Below are 26,868 nucleotides of genomic sequence, written 5' to 3'. Positions count from 1 at the left end.
ATACGTGGCAGATTGCTTGTTAAAGCACCAAATGCAGTATGTTAAGGCCCTAAATAATGATAGATCTGTGTAAACAGCATCTGTTCAGTACTGAATAGCCGCTGCTTACAGTGAATGGGGAGGGTGGGGAGAGAACTCTTCTCCAGCTGCCCCACCTCCCTGCTGGCCGCTCTGTGAGCGATCCAACAATACTCGCTCTTGTGCAGTAGCACGGAAGGGAGTATATGCGGGGAAGAGTGTCCAGCATAGTTTGCCCGACATTCGTCCAGTGTTAATGGGCCTTTATTGTACTACCATGTGACCGTTCAAGTCTGTTACATACCAATCTGCTAATGTGATTCCAATTACAATGCATCTAATGCTGTTAAATACACTTCTATAAATACAGGTAGCATTGAAGGAATTCTACTTACCATTAGGTGACAAGGTAACAGCAGGCATGGAGTGCATACTTGGCTCTGCTATGTATTTAAAATCCACAGGGATGTCCCTGGAGGAGAAAAACGGTAACAAAACCTGAACTGTAACAGGTGCTGCATTGTTAAACTGGGACAAAATTATTTAAAGGTTATTCCTCAAAATTCTCCTTACCATTTAAATATGCATCATATTTTAAAAGATTAAAGTAAGACTCAGGTCCCTGCACCAAATTTTTCCAGGGGGCAAAAAGGTAAGGGGGGTATTTGTTAAATTACTCACTTCTCTCGTTCTCCTGACGATCTGCTTGTTCCTAGGATCCCTCTTCATTCCTCCAAGATGGCCAGGGCCATTCTTACACTACCCAATGGAGACTGAGGACTATTGTTGTATTGGACAGTATAAGGCATTACATTCTGCTCTGCTTGGGTGGCAGGGATAATATGAGCAGTGCTGGCCAATCAGAAAGCAGCATGCAGTGTGTGCATAGAGTAGTGACAGCAGTCATGTTGGAAGAAAGAAGAGAGGCCTAGGAAGAAGCGGATCAGCATCTGAAACGGGGAGAAAGGAGTGTGATAAGTAGTGTTAGTTACAATTCCAACCAAAGGTGGTGAGAGGATAAGAGTCTCAAATTATAGCGGCAGGAAAGTGTGCACCATAATTTGCAATTTTCTATGCCAAAATACTGGAGCAAATCAATAAGTCCTCCCCTCTTCCCCCCCACATATACACACACAGTTCTCAAACTTCTAGCCACGCACAAATGATAGGCCTAAGGTATTTCCTTCCAGCAAACTCGCTCATCTTAGGCCAAATTCAAATGACTATATTAAATAGTATTTGTTAAAAAGGGCTCAAGCTGTTCACATTCCGGTACTGCATATATTTGCATCTGTAATTAATGAAGACAAATATGGACAAAACTTTGTGGAATTTAAAATCTATACCATCTGGAAGTGTAAAGCATATGTTTAAATGGGAAAGAGGTTGATGAAGAGGCTTTTCAGGTCCTCAAGAAATCTTCATGTCTGCAAATGCACCGATTTTATATTTACACTTCCATAATTGCAGTAGAGTGAACAAACACGGAACATACCACTCCCAGACTCTCAAGCTCTTATCGTCAGAGGTACTAACAAAACGCCTGTTCTCATCCACAAAAGTAATGGTGTTGACAGCTCCCAGGTGCCGGTCGTACTCTTGAACAATTTCCCCACTTCGAATATCCCACTGAAAGTTTGAATGATATATAAAAAGAAAAAAAAAAAAAAAAGTTATAAAAACTGCCCAAACTGAAAAGTTAGTCAGGCAAAAACAAAAACCAGAAATAGTCCAGCAGTTATAAATCATAACTAGAAATTAAGAAATTCTAGTACCAGTGTTTCTGGTGGCGCAATGCACCACACAGCTGTGTTACATGTACATCAATCCATTAGGATCCCCACACATCTCTACTACATGCATCCTGACCCCACACAGCTCTACTACATCCATTATGATCCCCACACAAGACAAACACAGCTTGGCCCCTCACACAATAGTGACGTCACCACAGGTCCTTTAGCTGACCGGATCTCTGTGGTGGTATTAGGTCAGTGTCTTCTGGTAGGACTGCCAAGTTGTGTCTGAGATAATGGCTTAGTTGTATTCTCATTTAGTTATTTTTCTTCTCTACTTTTTAAGAGCCCTAACTCTGGTGTTCTTCTGTCAGTTAGGCTCTGTATTTGATATATCCCGTAGAACTTACAATGACGTCACCAGGGGGCGGAGCATAAGAACCCACATACAGTACTTTCTACGAAACTGCACGATGGCTCCTTCCCAAACAGTGACGTCACCACAGGTCTTTCAGCCCACCAGATCCTTGTGGTGGGGGCAGGTCGGTGTCTTCTGTCAAGGCTGCTAAATTGTGTCTGAGATAATAACAGCTTTGGCTTAAGAGTTTAATACGTTCTGTGATGGAGTTCTTAAGCCACAATATTTGTATCTCAAATCAATGTAACCCATTGAAATGAATTGAAGTGCCATTAATGCGTTCAGGACGTCCCCAAAAATAAGCCCTAACTACATTACACTACATGTAAAACATCAATACTCACGTTCCACCGGCATTTCAGTCCTCGTGATGGTCTTCGTATCCTCTGCTGTGCCGACAGAGCATTTCTTCCTGGAAGCAGGACTTGAATACCCCACCTCCAGCAAGCTAATGCTCCCATTGGCTGATGCAGCACTGGATTAACCAACCAGAGCATTAGATTGCTGGAAGCAGGGTATTCAAGCCCCACTTCCAGGGAGAAATGCTCTGTCGGCGTGAAGGAGGACATGGCAGCCTGCAGCAGCAACGCAGACTATCGCGAGGACCGGAACACCGGCGGTGGACGAGTATCAGATCCTCCCCTCGAGCCGGAGCTTGCGAGCTTCTTGAATTGCGGTAACCTCTTTCCCTGAATTTTTGTTCAGATTTAAGAGCAAAAACTCAGTTTACGAGGCTGCTTGCAAGCCGAGGTACCACTGTATTCTCATTTTGCTATTTTTGTCCTCCCCTTTTCAAGAGCCCTAACTTTGTTGTTGTTCTGTCAGTCAGGCTCCGCATTTAGAGATGAGCGAACGTACTTGGTAAGGGCGATTTCGCAATCGAGCACCATGATTTTCGAGTACTTCACTACTCGAGTGAAAAGTACTCGGGTGCGCTGTGGGTGAGCAGGGGGTTGCAGAGGGGAGTGGGGGGGGGGGGGGGGGGGAGGGAGAGAGAGAGGGCTCCCCCCTGTTCCCCGCTGCTACCCCCCACTCCCCTCTGCAACCCCCCGCCCCACAGCGCACCCGAGTACTTTTCACCCGAGTAGTGAAGTACTCGAAAATCGCAGTGCTCGATTGCGAAATCGCCCTTACCGAGTACGTTCGCTCATCTCTATCCGCATTTCATATATGTTGTAGGACCTTCGATGATGTCACCAGAGGGTGGAGCGATTAGGTCAACAGGGGCAGAGCTGGCTAAATCTACCGCAATTAACTCGCGCAGACTATTTATTATAGTTTCTGGTGGATAACCCTGGACAGCGAATGGTTTGTTCACTGGATACGGCCAAGACCTTAGGCAGTGTGGAATGGGTATTCTTGTGGGTGATCCTTGTTAATATGCAATTTGTAGCAATTTTATAGTTTACGTTAAATAATATGAGGCGCCACAGACAAAAATCCGAGTGAATGACACAATCTCTGGGTTGTTTGATTTGCGTAGGGGTACTTGACAAGAGTATCTGCTATCTCCTCTATTATTTGCAATAGCAATCAATCAACTTGCAGTGCGTATTTGGGCACATGTGGAAATTCATGGTTTTTACTGTGGTGACTTGGAGGAAAAGGATCATCCTCTCTGCAGACAACATGCTGCCTTTTCTGGCAGCTGTCGGGAGTCTCTCCAGGCTGTCATGTCAACTATTGAGGAATTTAGCCAATACTCTGGCTTAACTATTAACTGGAGTAAATCAGAGCTGCTGTTGGATGATCCAGGGATAAATACTTAAGTTTCTTACACTGCAGCAGAAGATCTTGAAGTAAAAAATATCTGGGAATTTATGTATCTATGGTTTTATCGGAATTTGAGTGTCTAAACCTACATTTGTCGGTTCTGACTTTTTTAAAAAAAAAAAATCTACTCGGAAGTGGCTTGGTTGAGATTACCGCTGTCAGTAGTGAGGAGGGTCAATCTTATAATAATGATCTGATGCCTTAAATTGCCTTTAAATTCTTAACTCCCTGGTTTGGATACTCCAACATTTTTGCCATAAAGTTATCCGTTTAAGGAGTTGATGAGGTGGGGTGGAATGGTGCTTATTAAATTGCAATTGGTCTTGTGGTCTATTTTAGGGGATGGGAACTACAGGGAACGAACAGGATTCGGGAACTGCTCTGTCACTATTTAATGACCGATATCGGTCTTGAAGTACATAAGTTTAAGATCCACTCCCAAAAACAGCCACACCTGATGCATAAAACTTGGAGGAAGGCTTGCTCTGTTCTGAATGTACTCCGTTTACCCCTATATGGGAAACACCACGGTTGCAGGGGCTATCTATTCAAGAACGTTCTAAACATTGGAATATCAAAGGGATATGTCGGTTTCCACATACTATTCAAGGGAGGGAACAGTTTTTTCGATTTCTGCTTACAATATGACCTGTCATGGACTGAATTTTACAGTTACAGCTTGCTCTTGCTAAAGAGTGAACACAAGAGAGATCGTTTACTCTCTAACGGAAAGCACAACGTTGCTCAGTAGCGTTGAGTGTTCTGTGGGCCTTATTTCCAAATTGTACAAGTACTTTCTCTTCAAAATGCATGAGCTTTTACCGTTGACCTTAAAGGCAAAGTAGACCAATTGAAGAGAGGCAGTGGCAGAAAATTCTGGAAAAAGTCCCGAAGCCGTTATTTAGTGAGGCACACAGATTGTCATATACCTACGTGCTCCAGAGTGTATATCACACACCAATGTGTCTTCATTCTATTGGACCATTTCTATTTCACTTAACTAAAATTGGAGTACTTCTGTATTAGTGTCAGGACCTCTTAAGTTGTATCTGAAATGTACTTATAAGATTGACACTCCTGTATTTATTATATTATATTTAGTTGAGGAGATCTAAGGTGCACTTTCTTGGCGTAGGGCAGGTACGAGAGTATGCTATTACCCTTTTCAGGACAGTTAATAATTCAAATCTAATTTGTGGGCAGTTTAAAACTAGGGGACTAATATGTCCCATGGTCCTCAAAGGGTTAAACTGCAAAAAGTTTTTAAAAAGTTACTCGATTTAAAAAAAAAAAAAAAAAGAAAATTGAAATGGTGAGTTGGTCAACTTTTTACATATAATTTTTTGTTATGTAGAAATAAAAATGTTACAAGTCTTGTGGAGTCCTGTATATTCATATGCTGCAAACTGCCCCTGCTGCTAATTGATAGCTTGCAGCCTGTTACCATGCAGAGGGGAAATCTATCAATCAGCAGCATGAGGATGGGGAGGCCACAGCATGAATGTGCCAAACTCCAACCTCACAGTGGGCTGCAACAGATAAGATGTAGGTTTCATCATTGAAGCATGCTACTCTCAGGGGGCAGCACTAAGTGACAGGTTCTCAATGTGCTCAATAACTCAGAAGCAGCTCTTCAACTGAGCCTGGCTGGGTTTACATTGTGAAATAACACTGCAAACCAGATCTTTACATGACCTGCAACATTTTCTGAATAGCTAACATACTAGCCTATAGGCTTTTATTGGAGTAACCTTGAGTATCAGTAATAGAAGGGAAAAAAAAGGTGGTAAACAAGCCACAATAACATTTTGTCAAGATACTTAGAGTGATGCAGACTCTAATCTGCGAGATATTTGTCCTATGAACCGCTTCAGAAAACGAAAACATCTGCAGAATAATACAGCCCACAACAGTAGATGCCATGTGAAATACAGCGTGACTCACCTGTACAATTTTTTTATCAGACATTCCTGCCACAAACAGATTCTGCTTATCTTCATCAGGATTGAACTTCACACAATATGGCACCTTTCTGTTTGTAAACCTGGATATGCATTGACCTAATTAATAAAAATCTCATAAATTAACATATTTGTCAAATTTACAGGTTAAAGAAAGCATGTTTCACAACAAAATATCACACTTCTGCTAATCTGCAGCTTACGTAAAACATTAACAATTAAAAAAACATGTAAAACTTGCTATGATTTTTATGGAATATACCAAGACAGTGCTTTCAATATCATGAAATGTATTGGTCATAGATTCTTCCCTGAATCTGATGAGCATGTAAATTGTGTTTGCATTTGGAAGCTCATCAGAAGGGAAAAAAAATACAAAAATACTTTTTTTAAACATAAAATCTCTTTTTTTTGTAGCCTTCATTAGGGGACTCAGGAACTATGGAGAAGTACAAAAATGCTCTTTTCTTGGTCGTTTCATTGGTGGACACAGGAATCATGGGATGTCCAAAAGCAGTCCCTAGGGTGAGAATCAGAACGAACCTCAGGTGCAAATCACCAGCCTATAGCACTTAACAGGCAAAACCTGCATGTCACCGTATGCGAACGCGTGCACCCTGTAAAAAGGTGCAGATGACCACGTCGTGGCCTTGCAGAGCGACAGGACTGAAGCCCGAACGCGCACTTCCAGGGAAGCACTGAGTGGGTAGTGTGTCATGATCCTAAAAGGCGATCCTGTCCCTTCCCACTATACCTCACCAGAATGGTTGAACAGATCTACCAAGAGAGTCGCCAAGGGGCAGGCATTTCCCTGGAGCGGTTATCTAGGATGATGAAGCAAGTCTGAGAGCTTGAAAGATGAAGTGGCAAATGGGCGAAAGGCACTTGCCAACTCAAATTTGTGGAGTGCCGTCTCCCTTGATTAAGGACGACAAAGAAAGCAACCCAAACTCCTTTTTCAGGTGGAACTTGGAAACCACCTTCAAAAGAAAAGAAGGGATCAGCTGCAGGATTAACTTGAAGAATCAAGAACAGGTCATGCCAAGAGAGCAGCCATTGCTGAGACTCTCCATATGGAGTCACTGCGACCAAAAAGGCCACCTTCCAGGAAGCGAAATGAAAGGACACATCCTTCAGTGGCTGAAAGAAGAGGACTCCAGAGCATCCACACCAGGTTATGGTCCCCTGGCAGGCAAGGGGAGGCTGTGTGTACTACACCCTGGAGGAAAGTTTAGACATGGGACTTGGATGCTAAAAGGTGTGTGGAAAGGAAAAGCCCAAGACCTGACCTATGAGAGAGCTAAGGGCCAATCCTGCATCCAAACCAGACTGGAAAAAAAAAAAAAAAGACTAATACATGGGAGAAGACCCTGGGAGAAATGCTTCTCCGCATACCACCAAAAATAAGCCTTCCAGGTCCTGTGGCAAATTCAGAAAGACGACGGCTGCCTAGCTTGGATCTTGTCTCCTCCAAGAAACCGTAAGACAGTGGCTTCAACAGCTACCCTGTAAAATTGAGAGACTATAAATTCAGATGAAGACTGCTCTGAGGGGGAAAAAAAGAGAACAAAAAAAAAAAAAAAGATCCTGACCATCTGGAAGAGGCCACAAACAGTTTGCAACAAGATTGGCAACAATCAAGTACCTGGAATGTCTGGGCCAGTCAGGAGTCACAAGGATGGCAAACTCCTTGCATCTTAATGTTGAGTTTCTCCAGCCGGAGAAGGAGGTAGAAAAGAGGCGCCACAGAATTACTAGAGTGTTTGTTGCATGTGCGAGAGGGTAATGGACTCTGAATACGAAGTTAAGGCAAATGGTCACAAGATCGATATCCAAAATTTCCAAAAGGTGGCCAAAGCTGAACCTGCAGTCTCAAATGCAGTTTTAGCCAAAGCTTTGATGTGACTATTTGTGGGATTTTTAAGGGCAGCTGCCAGTGGTAAAGTTGCTGACTGGAAAGGAGGGACAATAGGGAATCCACAGTCGAGAAAGAAACTCACTTCACTGCAAACTGATAGGAGATGTCTTAACCTTGGAAAAAGGTTTGTCTGGGGGAAGTTTCAGTTTCCTAGACAAGAATTAACTGAACTCAGGATGGTTATGAACGTCTTGGGAAAAGTCCTGAATGGCTGAAGGAGACATCCTCTTGCATAGTAGCCACGTCCGTGTCAATGGCCTGGAGGGTGTTCCAGACAGCGCTGATAAGGCTATCATAGAATTGTAGAGTTGGAAGGGACCTCCAAGGTCATCTAGTCCAACCCCCTGCTCAATGTAGGATTTACTAATCCCAGACAGATATTTGTCCAGCCTTTGTTTGAACACTTCCATTGAAGGAGAACTCACCACCTCCCGTGGTAACCTGTTCCACTCTGACAGTGAGGGTGATCAATGAAAGATTTTTTAATATCTAATTTGTGTCTCCTCCATTACAGTTTCATCCTATTGCTTCTAGTCTTTCTTTGCGTAAATGAGAATAGGGCTGATCCCTCTGCACTGTGACAGCCCTTCAGATATTTGTAGACAGCTATTAAGTCTCCTCTTGGCCTTTTTTGCAAGCTAAACATTCCCAGATCCTTTGCACCTTATATTCTTGTTCCAGGCTGGATCAGACTTTGAATAGGACTTCGAGTGGGACAGTTTGCCTTGGGAGTGCTGATCATCTAAGGGTGAAGAGCACTCCGAGGCAGGTTCCTGTGAGGTGGTCAGGACAATGGGGAACCCATAAGAGGGAAGGCCTCCAGAAAATGCTTTTAGGTTCTGACATGCTGTAGCTTCCTTCCTGTAGCTCAGGTTCACCCTGAGAGGTGGATGAAGGAACTGAGGCAGCTGGTGGTGAAATGAGGCCTTCCATGACATATGGATTGGGGGGAGTGGGGAATTCTACCTACTAGTGGTAGGCTGGAGTCAGGGGTGAAGCGCTGCCAGCTCACTGAGAGTAGGCCTTGCACAAGCCTGTGTGGATCTGATAGCTGTGCCTGACAACTGGAGGTCGGGAGATCAGAGATACTTCTTTACTTATCCCTCCGCAGAGCCAGGATTCAGCACTGTAGCTCACTACAGCCCTGGACTTTGTTGTGACAGGAAATCACATGACCACGGCAGCAAATAAGGGGCTCTAGCGTTACATTCTTGAACTGACATGGCGCTCAGAATGTAAGCACAGATACCAGCGGTGAAGCTGCAGTCTTTCATTGGCTGCAGCAGTCACCTGATTTTCTGTGACATATGTCACAGGAATCTGTAGGACCACAGAGAGTTTTAACCCCAGGGGGTAATACTGAGTACCGGAGAACCACTTTAAGGCTAATTTCACATGGGCGAGCTAGAAATTCAGCCGTGAATCACAGCCTGATTTTGTGCTCGCCATTATGCGAATTCCCTTCGGATGCGAGGAGATTTTGTTTCAAAACCATCTTGCATAATTTTGGTGAAGAAGCGATCCCATAGGAAGTGAAGCGCTGAGCAAGAAGCGGACAAGAAGCCCGTAAGCTGGCGGCAAGTCTTTCAGTTTAAATGCTCTGCACAAGCCTTGATGAACACATTATTGCTACAATACAAAGTGAATGGGTGGCCCTGTTACATAAATATGAAACAAACGTCTGCTACATTTGGAGGAAAATCTCCCTTAGCGCCCCATAGATATTCTAGTGTTGTGCTTCTCAAACTGTGAAGCAGGCCTCATCATTAAGGTGCCCTATAGGTATAGGCAAGGCACTCTCACTCTTTTTGTGCTCATTTTAGAATTAAAGACACATCGTATGACAGCATTTCCAGTTATTAAAATGGAGCCTTAAAAAGGGGTTGTACCAAGGTTAACTTTTACCCACTTGTGTTCCATTTCCTCTGTCCCTGCAGTGAGGAGGAGATTGAATGAAGCTGTGGCCGCGCATGCAAGTGACAATACATTCATTTTCAATGGGACTACCACAGACCGTACAAGCACTCGGCTACTTCCATTAGCACCTTTGAAATGCATGGATTAGCAGCCGCACATGTGTGGCCACAGCTCAAATCATTCTAACATCACTATGGGTAGGAGAAGCAATTCTGCAGGGATGAGAAAAGTGAAACACAGGACAACCATTCTAGGGATTGAAGAGAATTTCCACAGCAAGACCCCCACGGATCAGAGGTATCACCTATCCTGTGGGTAGATAAATATTTTAGGAATCCCTTTTTAAGCCATTACCTGTTTCAGAGTCCCATAGCTTGAGATAGCGGTCATATGCTGCACTTAGGAATTGGGTGCCAGCATTGTTGAAACAAATATCACGAACAGCTTTACTATGGCCTGAACAACAAGAAAAACAATAGTATTTATATAGTTCCACAGCAGTAGATGAATACACTGACCTACCAACTGTTAACAGACCTAATTACCTTTCAAAAATGACAGCAAGTTAAAAGAATTCTGTCACCAGGTTCATGAAGTTTGACTCCGAGCCGATCTGCAAGTCATGGAAGCTGCCACACCGGCTTCTCCCCGCCCACGTCATACAGAGCTGTGTGTAGGGCGAGAGCTCCAACTCTGCATGCTGAGGGTGGGGAGAGGCCAGCATGGTCCACTCAAGTCAAACTTCATGAACCTGGTGACAGAATCCCTTTAAGGTATACTGGCCCATCCTAGTTATGGACTATACAGCAATCTGCTATTGGTCTTTCCATAAATCTTTACATAGTGAACACATTAGACATAAAAGCCAAGAACTCATTTATGCCGAGCACCTTCATGGTAATAAAGGCTAGAAAAAACTGCAATAAATCTTATACTTGCAAATAGTCCAAATAAAACTAGATGCTTTGTCTAGAAGAGCAGAAATACACTTAGTCAAAAAAATAAAATCCCTCCCCTAGAAGGAGTGGTCAGAATGGAATGAGACTTTCTGTGTGATTGTAATGTTGATATAAGTAAGTGATTACAATATCAGAGCAAAAGGATGATTTGTAGAAAACTGACCCCTCGAAGGGAGGCTCTAGTACCCTGTTGTACGACCTCTAGCTTGAATGCAATATGATATACGGGCGGCATGGAGGTTCTAGTACCCTGTTGTACCGTCTCTAACTAGAATGCAATATGAGATACAGGCGGGAATGGAAGCTTACATGTTCTACATGGCATCCTGCAGCCTATCAGTCCACATTTGGTGTAACTGAGCCTCTAGATCGTGCAAACTTGTAGGTTGTGGAAGTGGTCATCCCAGAAAGTCCTATACATGTTAAATGCTAAGCTGTCATTGTCCCTCGAACCACTACTAGGGATGACTGAATGTAGTATGTGAAAACCCCCACCACCCAGCAGTGGGGGTAGTGTGTCGCTCTACTGTAAATGCAAAACTGAGGCACTAACCCCTACGTCTCCAGACATGAACACGACCATGGTTAGTTCCCAAACTAAACCTGAATTTAAATCGCTAAAGGCAACCCGGGTCACTTTATAGCAGACCAGTTTAGTCATTCACGACAACACTGAAAACGGAGGAGACTGTGGGTGTCAAAGGCAGTACATGTAATAGGTGTTGTGAGACCAAATGTCCTTCAGCCAAGTGCTTGGAAATGGTTCCGACAGACAGAGGCCTGTAATGATGGTGCCATCCGGATGGCAGACAATGAAACAACTGGTGCTGCTCATGCTTGTCGGGCGATCAGATGATCCTCTCTACTGGTGGTCTGTTGTGGGCATTCTGAGCCCAGTTGCGTTGTGTGTATGCCCTCACGCATCCACTGGTCCCAACATCTCTTAACAGTCTGGTCAGAAGAGTCACGGTGGCAGGCAACTCGTTGATATGATCATCCCGTTCCTCGCATTCAAATAATGCGACACCTCTTAAATTCTGTTAACTGAAGGAAATCTCTGATTGCATTCTAGAGGCATCTAGTGGTCAACAAGCTCTACACAAGTGGAAAGAGGTCACTACACACAAGTAGCCTCTGAGAGCCTTTTTTATAGGCCAAGGTGGCAAGACCATTCATCTAATCACACCACAACTGCCTGTGCAGAGTTTTGCCACAAAATGACAACTCCTAGGTATTTTTTTTCCTTTCTGTACAAAAACTGTATATATTCTGAGCACACCTTAAGGACGTTTAGGGGATAATTAAGTTAAAACTGTACCTATAAAGGTCCGTAAACATCTTCGCTCATTGTACACTTCCCAAAGCTGAAACAGATTGCAGAAAACGTTTAAGATGACAATGCAGCAAACTGGTAGGGTCTGAAATATCCTTGAAAATATTCAATGCCTACTTAATGCAATTGTCAGGCTTTTAATGCCTACACAATAGATCAAAGAAAAAACAGCTAACCCATTCCACTATATTCAGACTCATTGGTACATAGAGCACATTCTGACCCCATTCAATGTAATAGACCTCAATAAGAAATCAGACATTATGCATCCTTTGTTATGGCAATCAAATCACCAGCAGGTTATTTATATTCCTGTAACTTATGGCCTGTAGCAACAAACATGTGGCCTATATCACAAAAGAAGAGCTCCATTCATAAACATGTAAAGAACTTCTAAGCACGTGAAGCTACCTGTAAGGCCACTTTCACACGGCCGAGAAAAGCACGTGAGATGTGTGTTGCAAGACTTACAAATCTTGGATGAATAGGAACCTGATTCTTTCGAATGAGGTCATATATATGTCTTATGTTTGGGCATTCCCTTGGAATGTTTTGCCTATTGTTTTCAATGCGGCCAGGAGAGGCATCACACGGCGTGCGAGGTGCATGCGAGTGTGATGTGGCGTTTCCCATTGAAAACACTTGCCGATCCTACTTCCTTGAAGTGATGTGCGGCATTTTTGACACAAACACCTAACATCCATGGGAAAATTGCATGTTCAGGCCACGCGAAATTAGCCTATAAGAGGGGGAAAAAAATATTTTAACAGAAATCAATAGCCTGCAGGTATTTTATGACTGCTATAACTAAAGATGTGTGATGCATCAGATACACCTTGGGGTCCACTTCATTGAGCGTTATCTGGATTTTAAATGGGTTACAATAATGTTACACATAATTACGTCCAGAGCTGGATCAACCCTTTTCCCCCCACACAATGAATACAAGCTTTAAGGGTCCACAGCCTCAGACTACAGGTTGACATAATATGCAGTGGCAGTGATCTGACAATCTTTCACCTATGTTTACCTCAGTTAACAACTTTAATGTATTGAAGATAAATGAAATGGAAAAATTACTAACCTTAATCTTGCAATCCATGGAACAAGACAATAGCAAGTGGCCAGAAAGGGGGAAGAGTCTTACAGCACTGACACCCTAAAAGAAAAGCAAGAAAGACTGATTTAAATTCTAAAAATTTCATTTTTTATTTACTGTAATTTTCTGGGTCTAGTTTTCATCCTATCTGCACACACTATGAAAAACATTAAAGACCGATCAGGAGATGTCCGTTTTTGCAAATATTAGGATTCCTCGGGACAATAATTCGGGAACATCTTTTCTTATAACTCTACACTGAGTTTTCTCGGTTATTCTTCCTAGCAGTGTGTCTTATATAAGCTCCTATACATTGGGAGACCTGCAAGTCATGTGTAATTTATTGCTTAATGAGCCGTTTATCTGGCAGAACCTTTTGATTGGGAAGGACACGGATTACTTACCGGTAGTCCCTTTTCCAGGAGTCATCACGACGGCCCCATTACATATGGAGGTTGCCCTCTGACCCAGGTAGGGACAGGAAGAGTTTAAAAGCACCTCCCTTTCCACCCATGCTTCAGTGACTTATAAATCATTACGGTGGACAATGTTTACTAAACCAAATTTTACCTTTATTCGGTCATATTTACATTTGAAGAACATAAATTATTCTTAAAGGGGAGGGAACTATGGGCCGTCGTGATGACTCCTGGAAAAGGGACTACCGGTAAGTAATCCGTGTCCTTCCAGAGCGTCATCCCGACGGCCCCATTACATATGGAGTATACCAAATTATACGTGGCCCTAGGGTGGGACTACTGCCTGAAGGACTTTACGTCCGTAACTCAGGTCTTTGTCCGACTGGACGTTAACCCTGTAATGTCGGGTAAATGTATGTATACTCGACCAGGTCGCCGCCTTGCAGATCTGCTCGGCAGACGCCTGGCCTTTTTCTGCCCAAGAGGAGGAAAGAGAGCGAGTGGAGTGGGCTCTAATTTTTCCCGGAGGGTCGAGACCCCTGGCTTTATATGCCTCTTGGATGGCGGTCTTGATCCACCTCGCGATGGTGCTCTTAGTTGCCGTCTTTCCTTTTGCCGGCCCCTGAAATTGAATGAAGAGGTTATTATTTTTACGGAAAGAGCGGGTGGCCTCTAGGTACGCTAGAACAGCTCTCCTAACGTCTAGGTTATGAAATTCTCTCTCTTTCTCGTTACGGGGATTTTGACAGAAGGAGGGCAGAGTGATCGTCTGCTCCCTATGAAATTTTGACACTACCTTCGGAAGGAAGGCTGGGTCTAGTTTGAAGGTAATCCTGTCGTCTTGTATTACCATGTATGGTTCAATACATTGTAATGCTTGCAATTCCCCTATTCTCCGAGCCGATGTTATGGCAACTAAAAGGGTAACTTTTAGTGTGAGCAGCCTCAAGGAGAGTTGTGAGAGGGGTTCGAAGGGGGATTGGCAAAAGCTAGTTAAGACTATATTTAGGTCCCAGGTAGGAAAGGTTTCTCTAACAAAGGGTCGAAGCCGTTCTGCCCCTTTGAGAAACCTACGCACCCAGCGGTGTTCTGCCAAGGGAAAATCTAGATAGGACCCTAGTGCTGCTGTATGGACTTTAAGGGTTCTAGGACTAAGGCCTTTTTCTAGGCCTGCCTGCAAAAATTCCAGGATTACGGGAATGTCAATTCCTGGGATTTTCCCTGGCTCTATTTTACAGAACTCTGTGAATTTTTTCCATATCCTATCGTAGATGGCTATCGTGATAGGTTTACGGCTTTTTGTTAGGGTAGTAATTACATTATGGGAGAGTCCCTTCCCACGCAGTATCATGCTTTCAGCATCCATGCTGCTAGCTTCAATTTCTCGACCCCTGGGTATGTTAGTGGGCCCTGGAGGAGAAGATCTTCTACGGCTGGTAGTAGGAATGGACCCTGGATCGCCAAGGCTTTTAGCAGGGGATACCAGGGCCTTTTGTCCCACATAGGGGCAACTAGTATGACTGACGCCCGGCTGGTTTGGATTTTCCTGAGGGTGCGGGGGATCAGTGGGAAGGGAGGAAAGGCGTAGGCTAGGTCCATGTCCCAGCTTTGGGACAGGGCGTCTACCCCGCGTGGATTGTCTCTGGGGTTCAGCGAGTAAAAGTCCTGGCACTTTGAATTTCTCTTCGTGGCGAACAGGTCTATCTGCGGTTCTCCCCACTGGCAGATTAGTTGGTCGAAGACTCGCTGATTCAGTCCCCATTCTCCTGGATGGATGCTCTGTCTGCTCAGGAAGTCGGCAGCGACGTTTGTGGACCCTTTTAAGTGGATCGCTGAGAGGGACAGCACGTTGGATTCCGCCCAGCGGAGTATCTCTGTTGCCAGTCGTTGCAGGTGCGGGTGTCGCGTTCCCCCCTGGTGACGAACAAATGACAGAGCTGTCATATTATCGGTTAGGATTTTGACATGCCTTCCTTTTATAAGGGGTTCTGCCGCCTGAAGGGCTTCCCAGATTGCCCTTAGTTCTCTGAAATTGGATGAGCGTTTAGCTACTTGGGGGTCCCAAATCCCCTGTAGATTTTGGTCGGCTACTTGGGCTCCCCATCCCGTTTTGCTGGCATCTGTTGTGATGGGTACGGTAGATTCTTGTGACCAAGAGGTACCTTTGCTTAGGTTCCTCTGTGAGGTCCACCAGCGTAGGGACTCTTTGACTCGGACGGACAGGCTCACCTTCTTATCCAGGGATGTCTGCCGTTTGTCCCAGTTGGCAAGGATAAATCCTTGTAATTGCCGGGTATGGGCCTGTGCCCATGGGACTATCTGAATGCAAGCCGTCAGGATGCCCAGCACCTTCATTGTTTCTCTAATGGAAACCGCCGTAGCCTGACAGAAGGATTTTACTCTTTGGGTGAGGTCTTCCTTCCTAGATGATGGAAGCCGGGATTCCTGGATGTGGGAGTCTAGTAATACTCCCAGGTACACCTTTTGTGTACCAGGGTTCAAGTCGGACTTCTGCTTGTTCACTATCCACCCTAAACTGTTTAGGGTGGATAAGACCATGGATAGGTCTATACGCATGGTCTTCTCCGTCCTTGACACCAACAAAAAGTCATCCAGATACGGAAATATGCGGATCTGATTCCGCCTGAAGTAGGCTACCATCTCTATAACGATTTTCGTGAATACCCGAGGGGCGGTGGAGATTCCGAATGGAAGGGCCGTGAATTGGTAATGTTGGATCTTGTCTCCCTCCCGCAGAGCAAACCTCAGGTACTTGTGATGGGCTGCCGTTATTGGGACATGGTAATATGCATCTTTAAGATCTATGGTGCACATTACACTATCTCGATCTATTAGTGGGACGATGGATCTTACTGTTTCCATCTTGAATTTTTTGTACGAGATAAATTGATTTAGGGCTTTAAGATTAAATATAGTCCTAATGGAACCATTCGGTTTTTTTATTAGAAATAGGGGGGAATAGAATCCCTCACCCCTTTCGTAATCGGGGACTTGTGTAATGACCCCTAGGTCCTTAAGTTCCTGAACGCCTTTTATGAGGTTCCCTTGTTCCTGTAGGGACCCCGGGGAGGTTATAAGGAATCTCCTAGGGGGTAGCGAGTGGAATTCAATTTGGTACCCTGCTTCGATTATTCGGAGTACCCAGGGGTTAGACGTTACCCCTTGCCACTGGCTTAGATAGCCCGCTAATCTACCCCCTGTTTGTTCAGGGGAGGGTTGGACTTCCTTACCCCGACCTCCCTTGGGGTACGACCATCTTCCAGTCTTCCCTTTCCCTTTAACTTCGGGAGGAGGCTGGCGCATCCTCTTCGGGAAGGATGGTTTCCTGAAAGGTTGTCTGTCAGGCAGGGTTTTACTCTTGTCGCCGACTTTTTCCAGGATTTTGTCCAGGACGGGCCCAAACATATATTCCCCTTGGAAGGGGATGGCGCAGAGCTTATTTTTGGATGTAATGTCTGCGGCCCAAGTCTTCAGCCATAGTGCCCTTCTCGCTGAGTTGCTGAGGACTCCGGTTTTTGCCCCGTATCTTACCGTTTCCGCTGATGCGTCAGCCAGGAAGGCGGTAGCCATTTTTAAGAGGGGGAGACAGCTGGCCAACTCCTCTCTGGGGGCCCGATCCTTTATGGAGGCTTCTAGCCTGTTTAGCCAGAGCGCCATGGATCTAGCCACTGAGGTTGAGGCTATGTTAGCCTCGATGGTGAGGGATGTTGCCTCCCAGGCTTTCTTCATTAATCCGTCGATTTTTTTATCCATCGGATCGGATAGCTGGGAGGTGTCCTCGAAGGGCAAGAGGGTTTTCTTGGCCACTTTTGCGATCTGGATGTCCACCTTGGGGGTTTCCCTGTACAGGCGGACGTCCTCGGTAGCGAATGCGAGCCGGTTTCGGATCTCTTTTGGAACAGTGATCCTTTTTTCCGGTTCCTGCCATTCATCTATGATCACTTGCTGCAGCGTCTGGTTGACTGGGAACATGATCTTTCTTCTAGATCGGAGGCCGCCAAACATCTCATCCTGGATTGTTCTCGGCGGGTTATCTTCCTCAATTTGCATTGTTTCCCTCACCGCCTTGATGAGGTGCGCAATGTCGTTTGATGAGAAGTAATATTTCTTCTCGTCTTCTATGGGAACCGGTGGGTCCTCTAATTCCCCTTCGGATAGGAGCTCCAGCGATTCACCGGAGATCGAACTCGCCGACTCGGTCTGTCTAGGTCTTTTAGGGACCCGTGACGGACCTGGCTGGGCCTGGGGAAGGGACGCCATGGAAGCCTGCAGCTCTTCCCTTATCATGCAGCGGATATCGGATTTGAATGCTGCTTTCTCCTCTGCGAGAATTTTCCCCGTGCATCTGTGAAGGCAGAGCAATTCACTGTTATAGCAGTGCAAGCGTTGGATTCAGGAGCATTACTTGCGGTAATACACTCACTCCTCGCATAGGGGTTTTTTATAGCTCTCCTCGAGCCTTTTGTTGCAGAGGACGCATTTTTTCGATTTTTTCCTCGGGTCCATTTTCTTTGGACCCTCCTTATCCATCTACCCATGAAAGTGGGGGAGAGGGGAGACAAGAAAGGGAACATATATGCATCCGCTGTACAAGTGACCATTTGCGCATGTTTTGGCGTATAGCCTACTTACAGTTGGTAGGGTGTCAATCTCTCCCTCACGTGCTGAGCTGTCGCGGGTAGACATACTCACATACACTTGTCTGGCAGTCAGCAGGAACCTCCATGGAGTTTAGCCTGCTTTTATGGGGAGGATTTTCAAATTTGGCGCCATTTCCGGGTTTTCGCCGGTAGCCACGCCCCCTACGTTGTGCGCGTGACGTCACCACGCCGGATGACGTCACCGCTATGCGCCCGAGGTCCAGGGAGGCCGCCGCTGCCGTTCCCCTGCCAGGAGGAACTATCCCATCACAGCAGCGGCGGCCCGAACATGCGATCCGCGCGAGGGAGACCAGCGCTACTGGGCGACTGACGGCTCCGTCGGCAGCGCAGGTCGGGGATGCAGGGACTCTTGAGTGTGCGGCCCCGACCTCTACCCCTCCAGGGGGGCCGCACAGCGTGCGGTAAGTGTTTCTTTGCGGTAAGTCTTCTTGCCTCCGCAGCTTCCTATCTCCTGCAGCTCTGGAGCTGCTCCTCTGTCCCACCGTAGGGACAGGAAGACACTGAAGCATGGGTGGAAAGGGAGGTGCTTTTAAACTCTTCCTGTCCCTACCTGGGTCAGAGGGCAACCTCCATATGTAATGGGGCCGTCGGGATGACGCTCTGGAAATACAAGTATGTTATGTATAGAATTATCTGATACCTTACACAGGGCTACTCTCTTTAATACAAAATCACGTAACAGCAGAGTATAAAGGGATTGTCCGCCACTAAACTATGATGACCTATCTTCAGGATAGGTCATCAATAGTTGATCACTGCCTGTGATGCGAGCCGAGCAGCTGTTGTCCCTCCCTGTGCAGTGGGAGGAAGCAGATGGCTCCGTACACATTGTAAATAGAACCTGTGCCTGCATTACCAGCGTCAACCGCTACAATATGCTGAAGACACCTGCTGATCACCTATTGTTGCCCTACCCTGAGGATAGGCATCATTAATTTAGTGGTAGACGACATCTTTAAGTTAAATTAGTTGTCCACAATGAGTCGGGGTGTTGATGAACTTCCCTGGGAATACATGTTGAAGACAATTCTGAGATAATGAGAGGAAAGTGAATTGCGCCCCCAAATAGTATAACCAGTTAAGGCCCTTTATATAAGTGCAGACAAGACCAAGTCAAATCCCAGTTGCAAACACACATGCCGATATAATCAAGTAAAAAAATATAATCAAGTGCAAGTACTATGTAGACAAAAAATTATACATGTATGCCATTACCAATATCTGTGCAAGTATGCAAAAGGCAACACTAGGCAAGCCACTAGGAAGTGCACAGCAAGGTATGTCAGTCACTAGTAAATCTAGATAAAGTGCAAGTTGCAAATATATATATATATATAAACCAATAGCACTAAATCAGCATACAAGTAGAAATCTACTACTAAATATACATATTAAAACAGACACAGCCCTTCAGACGGCACCCCCAATGCACATTTCGCCTTGCATTTTATTTTAATCATGGTGTTTAATAAAGATGAATATTTTATTTGATGAGATGGTTTCTGCTAGGTTTTCTTTTCTGGGTGTTTCATAGAAAAACAAAATCTTTTCAAGGCTGGCCCATGTGATTTATTTCATATCATGACTGGGGGAAAAGAATGAGCTTATAATTCTAAAGCACTATACAGGTGGTCCCCGACTTGCGAACAGGTTCCGTTCCGGGAGCCCGTTCGCAAGTCCATTTTGTTCGTAAGTCGAACAAATGGTAGTATGGAAGCGGGATCGCGGGTGGATCCCGCTCCATACAACGTCGGGTTGCAGCTGTTCTTACAGCGGGCACCCGGCAGCAGCAGTTCCGACGAGCCGCGCCGTTTGTCAGAACTGTTAACACTTTAAATACCGCTGTGACAGCGGTATTTAAAGTGTTAACAGTTCTGACGAGCGGCGCGGCTCGTCGGAACTGCTGTCGCCGGGTGCCCGCTGTAAGAAACAGCCTGCACCCGACGTTCAGGGGGCCCGTACAGCGTCCCACGATGAGATCGCGGGACGCTGTGCGGTTGCTAGGCAGCCCGGGACCTCCTGAAAGGCCCCAGGGCTGCCTATGCAGAGTGCCCATCAAGCGCATGGCTTGATAGGCGCTCTGCATAGACAGCCCTAGGGCCTTTCAGAAGGCCCCCGGCTGCCTAGCAACCACGATCTGACCGGACAGGTTTCTATCAGGCTTGATAGAAGCTTGTCTGGTCCCTGCACAGTATGATGTAATGCCATAGCATTACATCATACTGTGCAGGACAGATAGTTCGTATCTTGCGAAATTCGTAAGTCGAATGTTCGCAAGACGGGGACTATCTGTATATGTAACTATTATAGCATAATATCGGTTGATTTGGAATATGGTTTCTACCATTTACCTACTACCTATTGTATGATGCACCAAAATTATGGTAGCTTTGTTGTTGCTTGGTATTGCCCTTGCCAGGACAGTTATCCCAATTTCGTAGGTGGGATTGTAGGTAAGGGCACAAAATGGTCACATTCAGGATCACTATTACCCTCTAGTAGGGCAACGTCGTTTTACCAATTTTGTTTTAGGTATTTTTTTTTTCTTCTTTTATATTTACATCCCCCTTTGAGCAAGTGACAGGACATGTAAGAAGTTTTTTAGGAAAGTATGAAATCATTGTCTATTATAAACTAATTTTAACCTTTTTTTAAAAACTTTTATATACATTTTATGCTTTATTACTATCGTTGTTTATGTTAAAAATAGTTGTAAGGGGAAAAAAATATATACAAAGAACAGGAATGCAAGACGTTAGTGGCTGCATGTTTTAATAGAACACATCAATGTCTCAGTGGATTGCTGCGATAATTGTGATAGCTAAACTATTCAACAAGACATTCTATTTTAAGGCAGCAATTCCCTACTGCTTAACCAGAAAGCAAAACCTTTCAGGACACTAAAAGAGAAGCCCTAGAAAATTGTGAAAAGGAAAATATATTTCAATGACTTGCTTTACTGGCAAAAGCTCAAAACAACTGGATAATGATTGTTTATTAACATTAAATTAAAAGGAACATAAAATATTACATTGAGTTAGGTTTTATGTACAGCGTTAATAGTATAGTTCATTTTTTGTTACAAAATGAAAAAATGTTACATTTATAATTTCCGTCCTTTTAGATAAAATAGCTAAAAATGCATTTTCTGCATTCTATTATGTATGTGCAATATTAACATTACCTTTGTATGTCCGGACCAAACGTGAATTTGTTTCTTGGGAAGATAACATTTCTCGGGCAGTTCTGAAGACCGAAGGTTAACATCAACATCTTGAGGAATGTGTAAATACGATCTACCCTGGTAGTCATACATTTCCTTAACTAAAAGGGAAAAAAATAAATAAATAAATAAAAATATATAATATTTTAAACAGTTGGCTTAGAGACTGGCTGAAAGAAAGAGGGTGTTCTTTTTTCAGGCCGCCTGCAGACCCGCGCCGCTGCAGGGACCAGTGCGGCGCTCACCTGCCTCCGGCTCTGTGATGTGCCACCTGCCAGCGGCCCGGGAGTGACATTTTTGTGTGGGCCTCTGCGAGATAGCACAGAAATAGAGCATGTCGTGATTTGTTTTCCGTGTGTGATTTCACGCAGACAAATCCCGGCCGTCTGCCTAGGATTGCGTTTTTTAATGCAATCCTATGGCAGCTTCCATGGCCGGAAATTCTGCGGGAATTTCCGCCTGTGTGCAGGGGGCCTTAATCAGCAAAACTCCTGACCGACTGCATTTAATTATGCAAAATGAAAATTTGTTTCACAACCAACAAAGTTGCAGCTCACTTCTGCTTATTTTGGAGGATAAAATAGCATAGCCGACAATGTTAGTCTATCCTCCAAAATGAACAGAAATCTTGTCAGAGTGTCTTTGGTTCGATTAAGGGTTCCATCTGAATACTATGTCTGGAGATTTAGATGGAAGCCAGAAAAAGAAAAAAAAAAAAAAAGCAGCTGTGAACACAACAACTTTACGTGTCGAGTATAACAGGGTAACCCTACAGCCCCTTTGTGAATAATCTCGGCTGAGAGCATATATAGTACAGACCATTAAATCCGGTCCAAATTCTGAAAGTTTAACCTCTTATGAAATCTTACATAGTGGTCTTCAATTCACATTTTAACGCCTTCCAGCTGCAGCCTTTTTACGTTTTCATTTTTTCTATTACCACTTCTAAAAAATGGTGACTTTATATTTTTTCAGTAACAGTCACTTAGCAGATGGCACATATACATAAAAGGAATTTGTTTTGATTTGGTAAAGTCAGTGCATAATGGAAGTTGTCACAAATGGTGACCAGAATGTAAATTGCCGCCATCTACAAATTAAAGTTTTCATTGGTGATCACTTCGATCCCAATCAAGACCCTGGACCCTGGAGGGGTTTTCCTACACAGTCTGATAATGCCAGTACAATGTGAGAGGAATAACTGGGGGATGGTACAATATAGAATTATAAGAAAAGATGTACCAAAAATCCTGGGGGAATAAAGAGGGTGGCCAAGGTTTTTAAAAAAATGGCTTCCGTCCTGCTTCCTTATGTATATAAAAAGGGGGCTAACAGTCATTTCGATAGCTCAGCTAGCCCCCCTTTCCATCTTAGAATTAGTACTTATACATGGTATCAATATGTTGGGGGCGTTCTCTTGTGCCAAATAAATTCATAAGAAGAATAGAGTTGATATCAGGACAATGAATGGAATTTACATAGGACAAGGCAACCCATTAAAATTAGAGATGTCAGAAGAGCAGACAGGTTCTCTATAAATATCCTTCTGCCAAAATACGCAAACATGAAATGACTACTTATAAATAGGGTACCATGCAAAATTGTCTTCTCATCTGCAGGTTTATCATCCTCCTGTTTGCCTCTCTTCTGCCTTTTTGCTGTTATCTCATCAAGTTCCTTCTGCTCTTCCTAAAAATCAAGAAAGCAATAAATAAAATATATATATATATATATATATAAATAAATGTCAGAGTGGTTTCCCACAGCATTTTTAGAAGACACTTGGTTTACATTTATCTCAACAAATGTTGCAGCCAGATGTTGTGCTGGTTAATAGGGAGTTATAGAATGGATAGACTGCATTTTGTTGTGCTTTAGCTTACTGTAACATCATTTTTTAGGTTTACAATGTTATTTCTCAACACAGCATTCTCTAATTATGGCCCTTTTTTCAGGTATTTTTTCCATAGACATCTCTATAGGCAAAAATAAGATGCCCAACAGAAATGCTTGCAGAAAACAACTTCAACCCCTCTACTTTATGTCCAAGAATTCATATTCACCTCAGATGGTTTGGCAACATCTTTCTCATCAATATATTTTGCCCAAGGACCTAGGAAACCATCGATGTCAGATGCATCACTGCCTTTCACCTTTCTCCGCTTTTCAGTTTTTTTCTGACCAGTTTCAAACACTGTTAAACCTAAAAGAGAACATGAATTATGCTGTGAGCCAAGAAAATATAATTGGAACTAACTCTTGGGAAAAGGTAACATTATTTGTAACAAACTACAGGAATGTAAGGAGTCCCACTAAGCGAAAGAGATATTAGAGCTCTCAAAAAGGGTGTTCTTGTTTTTGCTACCATTTTCAAATTACTTTTGAGTCTAAGGATGGCTTCACATGACCAAATTCTTATTGTGGTGCCCACAAGAAGCCGCAGCAAACCACGCGCATTAAAAGGGTATTCCGCGAGCAGAGGAGAAAAAAATTTTTTAAATCACAACATGCTTTATTTTGCTGAGGACTCTGCGCGTAGGCCTCTAAGTCAATAGAGGTCGTCTGACCAACAGTCCATTCACAATTAACGCTGTGGATTGGTGGCGGGTATCCGCGTCATCACCTAGCAGTGGTGCAGAAAATGTAAAAATATAAATATTTCTAAATCTATACTGTGCATGACCGACGGCAAGCTTCTGCAGTCATCCGCAATACAGATGATGCAGGTGCGTGGGGTCACTGACCGAGGTCACAAACTGATTCCACTGTGGGATTCCGCATGCAGAATCCAGCTTGTGCAGCGTGTGCAGCCAGCCTAACTAACAAATAAAATGTCAAGAAATATGTTGAAAATTGTGGCGTTGCTTAAATGGCAGTCAAACACAATGCTGCAAATCAAGTTCTTACCTTGATTCTTTTCTGCATCATCAACTGAGCCAATATATTTTGTGGAAGTCTGTTGAATATCTAGTGATGGATCTAGGGCATAGCCTGGAACAGAAAGGGTTGTCAAGAATAATTCTCTCTCCTATCGGCTGAATTTTTTTTTAACCAAATAGAGCTTCATTGGTGTGCAAGATAAAGACAATAATAGTCAGTAACCATAAAAATGGAGGACAAAAATATTGCAGCTGTACAATAAAGTGGTACATACCTATTGAAATAAACTGTTGAAGAGTGCACAAAGCAGAACCATACAAGATGTAGACATCAAGTGCAAGCACAGTAAGGAAACTGACTTGCAAGGTTAAATTAACACTGCTCAGAGTGTTGCAATGAGCACAGTAGAATAAAAGCCATACTACTGGCATCACAGCTCAGCAATGGGAGTTATGATGCCAGGAGCAGTACACATGAAGAGCTGCAGTAATCATCAGCAGAAACTTGATTTCTGCTCACTTACAAAAGGAAACCAGCACAGGACCACTGTAGCTGCACTGCAGTATTGATGGAGGAAACAAGAGGGGAGTATGTTTTTATGTGGCCAATACAGGAGTCACTGTCACTCCTGGGGCCAATACAGAACGACATATCTGTTTGGCTTCTCTGCAATGTGACAGCTGAGCTCTGCTACATAGCTGTGTGGCCTCTCTGCAGAGCAGGGCATTGTGGGATTGCAGCACAACGAAATCTGCTTGCAACATCAGTTTGCAAAATAAGAAAAAAATAAAACAGGTAATATGCAAGGTGTTTTGAACCCATGTATGCTGTGTTTTAAAATGGTTAGGGAAAAGAAACATTATAACAAAAATTTCACCCTGTGTGGCCGGACAACCCCTCTAAACATGCTGCAAATAAGCATTTTAGGAGCTTCATTTCTCACTGAAATCCACAGGGCGATTCTAATATTCCATCTCTCTTACCATATGTTGCAAATGTTCTTCTCTGCTGTTCAAACATGAAGTCGTTTATGTGTGCCGGTTCTGCATATCCTGAAAGCATGTTCCTTGGAGCTGCCATCTGCTGGGTTTTAAATGGATTGTTGGGTCCAAGCTGCAATTACAAGATACATTTATTTTCTCCACACACAAATTTCAACAAAACATTACAGTATAAATATACAAAACTTCGGTGACTTTATCTGTGTAGTTCAGGACATTGAGTTTTTATTAGGACAGAAAGTTTTAGGTCACTATACAGTCTTAAAGGGGTTGTCCCGCGGCGAAAGTGAAAAATTTTTTTTTTCCACTTACCCCCGCATTCTGCCCTGTTAAAAAGAAAGCATGGGTTAGTTTTTAAAAAGCACATTGCGCTTACCTGCATCAGCGTTCTGCAGCTTCTTTTCTTCTTGTGAAGATGGCGCCGCTGGTCTTCTCCCACGGTGGACCGCAGGTCTTCTCCCATGGTGCACCATGGATTTTCTTCTCCTTCCCTGCGTTCCATTGCCGATTCCAGCCTCCTGATTGGCTGGAATCGGCACACGTGACGGGGCGGAGCTACGATGACGACGCGGTGACTAGCTCTCCGGCACGAGCGGCCCCATTCACCAGCCAGAAGACCGGACTGCGCAAGCGCGTCTAATCGGGCGATTAGACGCTGAAATTAGACAGCACCATGGCAACGGGGACGCTAGCAACGGAGCAGGTAAGTGAATAACTTCTGTATGGCTCATAATTAATGCACAATGTACATTACAAAGTGCATTAATATGGCCATACAGAAGTGTATAACCCCACTTGCTTTCGCGGGACAACCCCTTTAAGTTTTAGACAACTCTGTAGAATTAAAACCTAAGGCAAATCATAAGGCATAACATGAACATATATAGCATTTAGTCCTAAATCATGTTTAAATTGATAATAGCATATCAGTTAGCACTAACTCCAATATCACAGATGTCTCCATCAATGGGAAAGAATACAAAGCTAGTCTGCTTGTTAACAATATTACTCATTCTCTCTGAACCTCTCACTTTTCTCCCAAACTTACGTGTTTCTTAGATAGGTATGGCACAGTATCAGGTCTTTGAGTTAACACTAGTAAATCAGAGATGCTATACTGTAACACCACAATGCACACAAAAATCAATCAACCTCAATTTTGACGTCCAGGCCCTCAACAAATACTTCCTATACCAGCGATTCCCAACCAGAGTGCCGCAACTTTTCAATCTATTACTGCTATAAAAAAAATGTAAAAAATTATATCTATCCATCTATATCGTTTGATTTAACCCCCACCCCTAATAAAACTAGCAGGGATAGGGGACCCGCTGCACAGGAATTCCACAGCATTTACAGTAGTTCCAAATCTAGTCCACAAGCGGCAGAAAAAACGTGCACGATACCCATGCAGAAATTAACATGTGGTGTGCAGTCCCGCAGCATGCCAACTTTAATGCCCTTCTTTCCACTGTGGAATTGATCTCTTAATGAGTGCGTAAATTCCGCACAAAAATACATGATAAAACTT

The 26,868-nt window shown here is 43.9% G+C and overlaps 2 protein-coding genes across 2 annotated transcripts in view; both read right to left on the bottom strand.

Moving 5' to 3' along the window:
* CDC40 (cell division cycle 40) overlaps window positions 1–26,868 on the bottom strand; it is a 48,200-nt gene that overhangs the window by 3,119 nt on the left and 18,213 nt on the right. The window contains exons 3-13 of the mRNA XM_066606937.1: window positions 25,320–25,449; window positions 24,364–24,447; window positions 23,520–23,659; window positions 23,049–23,145; window positions 21,418–21,557; window positions 13,118–13,192; window positions 12,019–12,064; window positions 10,096–10,197; window positions 5,890–6,005; window positions 1,514–1,647; window positions 414–490 (exon numbers count right to left, since the gene is read on the bottom strand). Coding sequence (XP_066463034.1) covers window positions 414–490; window positions 1,514–1,647; window positions 5,890–6,005; window positions 10,096–10,197; window positions 12,019–12,064; window positions 13,118–13,192; window positions 21,418–21,557; window positions 23,049–23,145; window positions 23,520–23,659; window positions 24,364–24,447; window positions 25,320–25,449 — 1,141 coding nt within the window. The remainder of the gene's footprint in view (window positions 1–413; window positions 491–1,513; window positions 1,648–5,889; window positions 6,006–10,095; window positions 10,198–12,018; window positions 12,065–13,117; window positions 13,193–21,417; window positions 21,558–23,048; window positions 23,146–23,519; window positions 23,660–24,363; window positions 24,448–25,319; window positions 25,450–26,868) is intronic.
* Window positions 13,683–18,828, bottom strand: LOC136632202 (uncharacterized). Its single transcript, XM_066606923.1, has 2 exons — window positions 16,803–18,828; window positions 13,683–15,465 (listed from the first exon to the last, which is right to left on the bottom strand). The coding sequence occupies exons 1-2, from the start codon at window positions 17,857–17,859 to the stop codon at window positions 13,877–13,879; spliced, it is 2,646 nt and encodes an 881-aa protein (XP_066463020.1). The 5' UTR covers window positions 17,860–18,828; the 3' UTR covers window positions 13,683–13,876.

The sequence above is a fragment of the Eleutherodactylus coqui genome, chromosome 1 (assembly GCF_035609145.1).
Source record: "Eleutherodactylus coqui strain aEleCoq1 chromosome 1, aEleCoq1.hap1, whole genome shotgun sequence".
Taxonomy (NCBI): domain Eukaryota; kingdom Metazoa; phylum Chordata; class Amphibia; order Anura; family Eleutherodactylidae; genus Eleutherodactylus; species Eleutherodactylus coqui.
The sequence above is the reverse complement of the archived record's forward strand: the minus strand, read 5'-3'. Positions and strand labels throughout refer to the sequence as shown.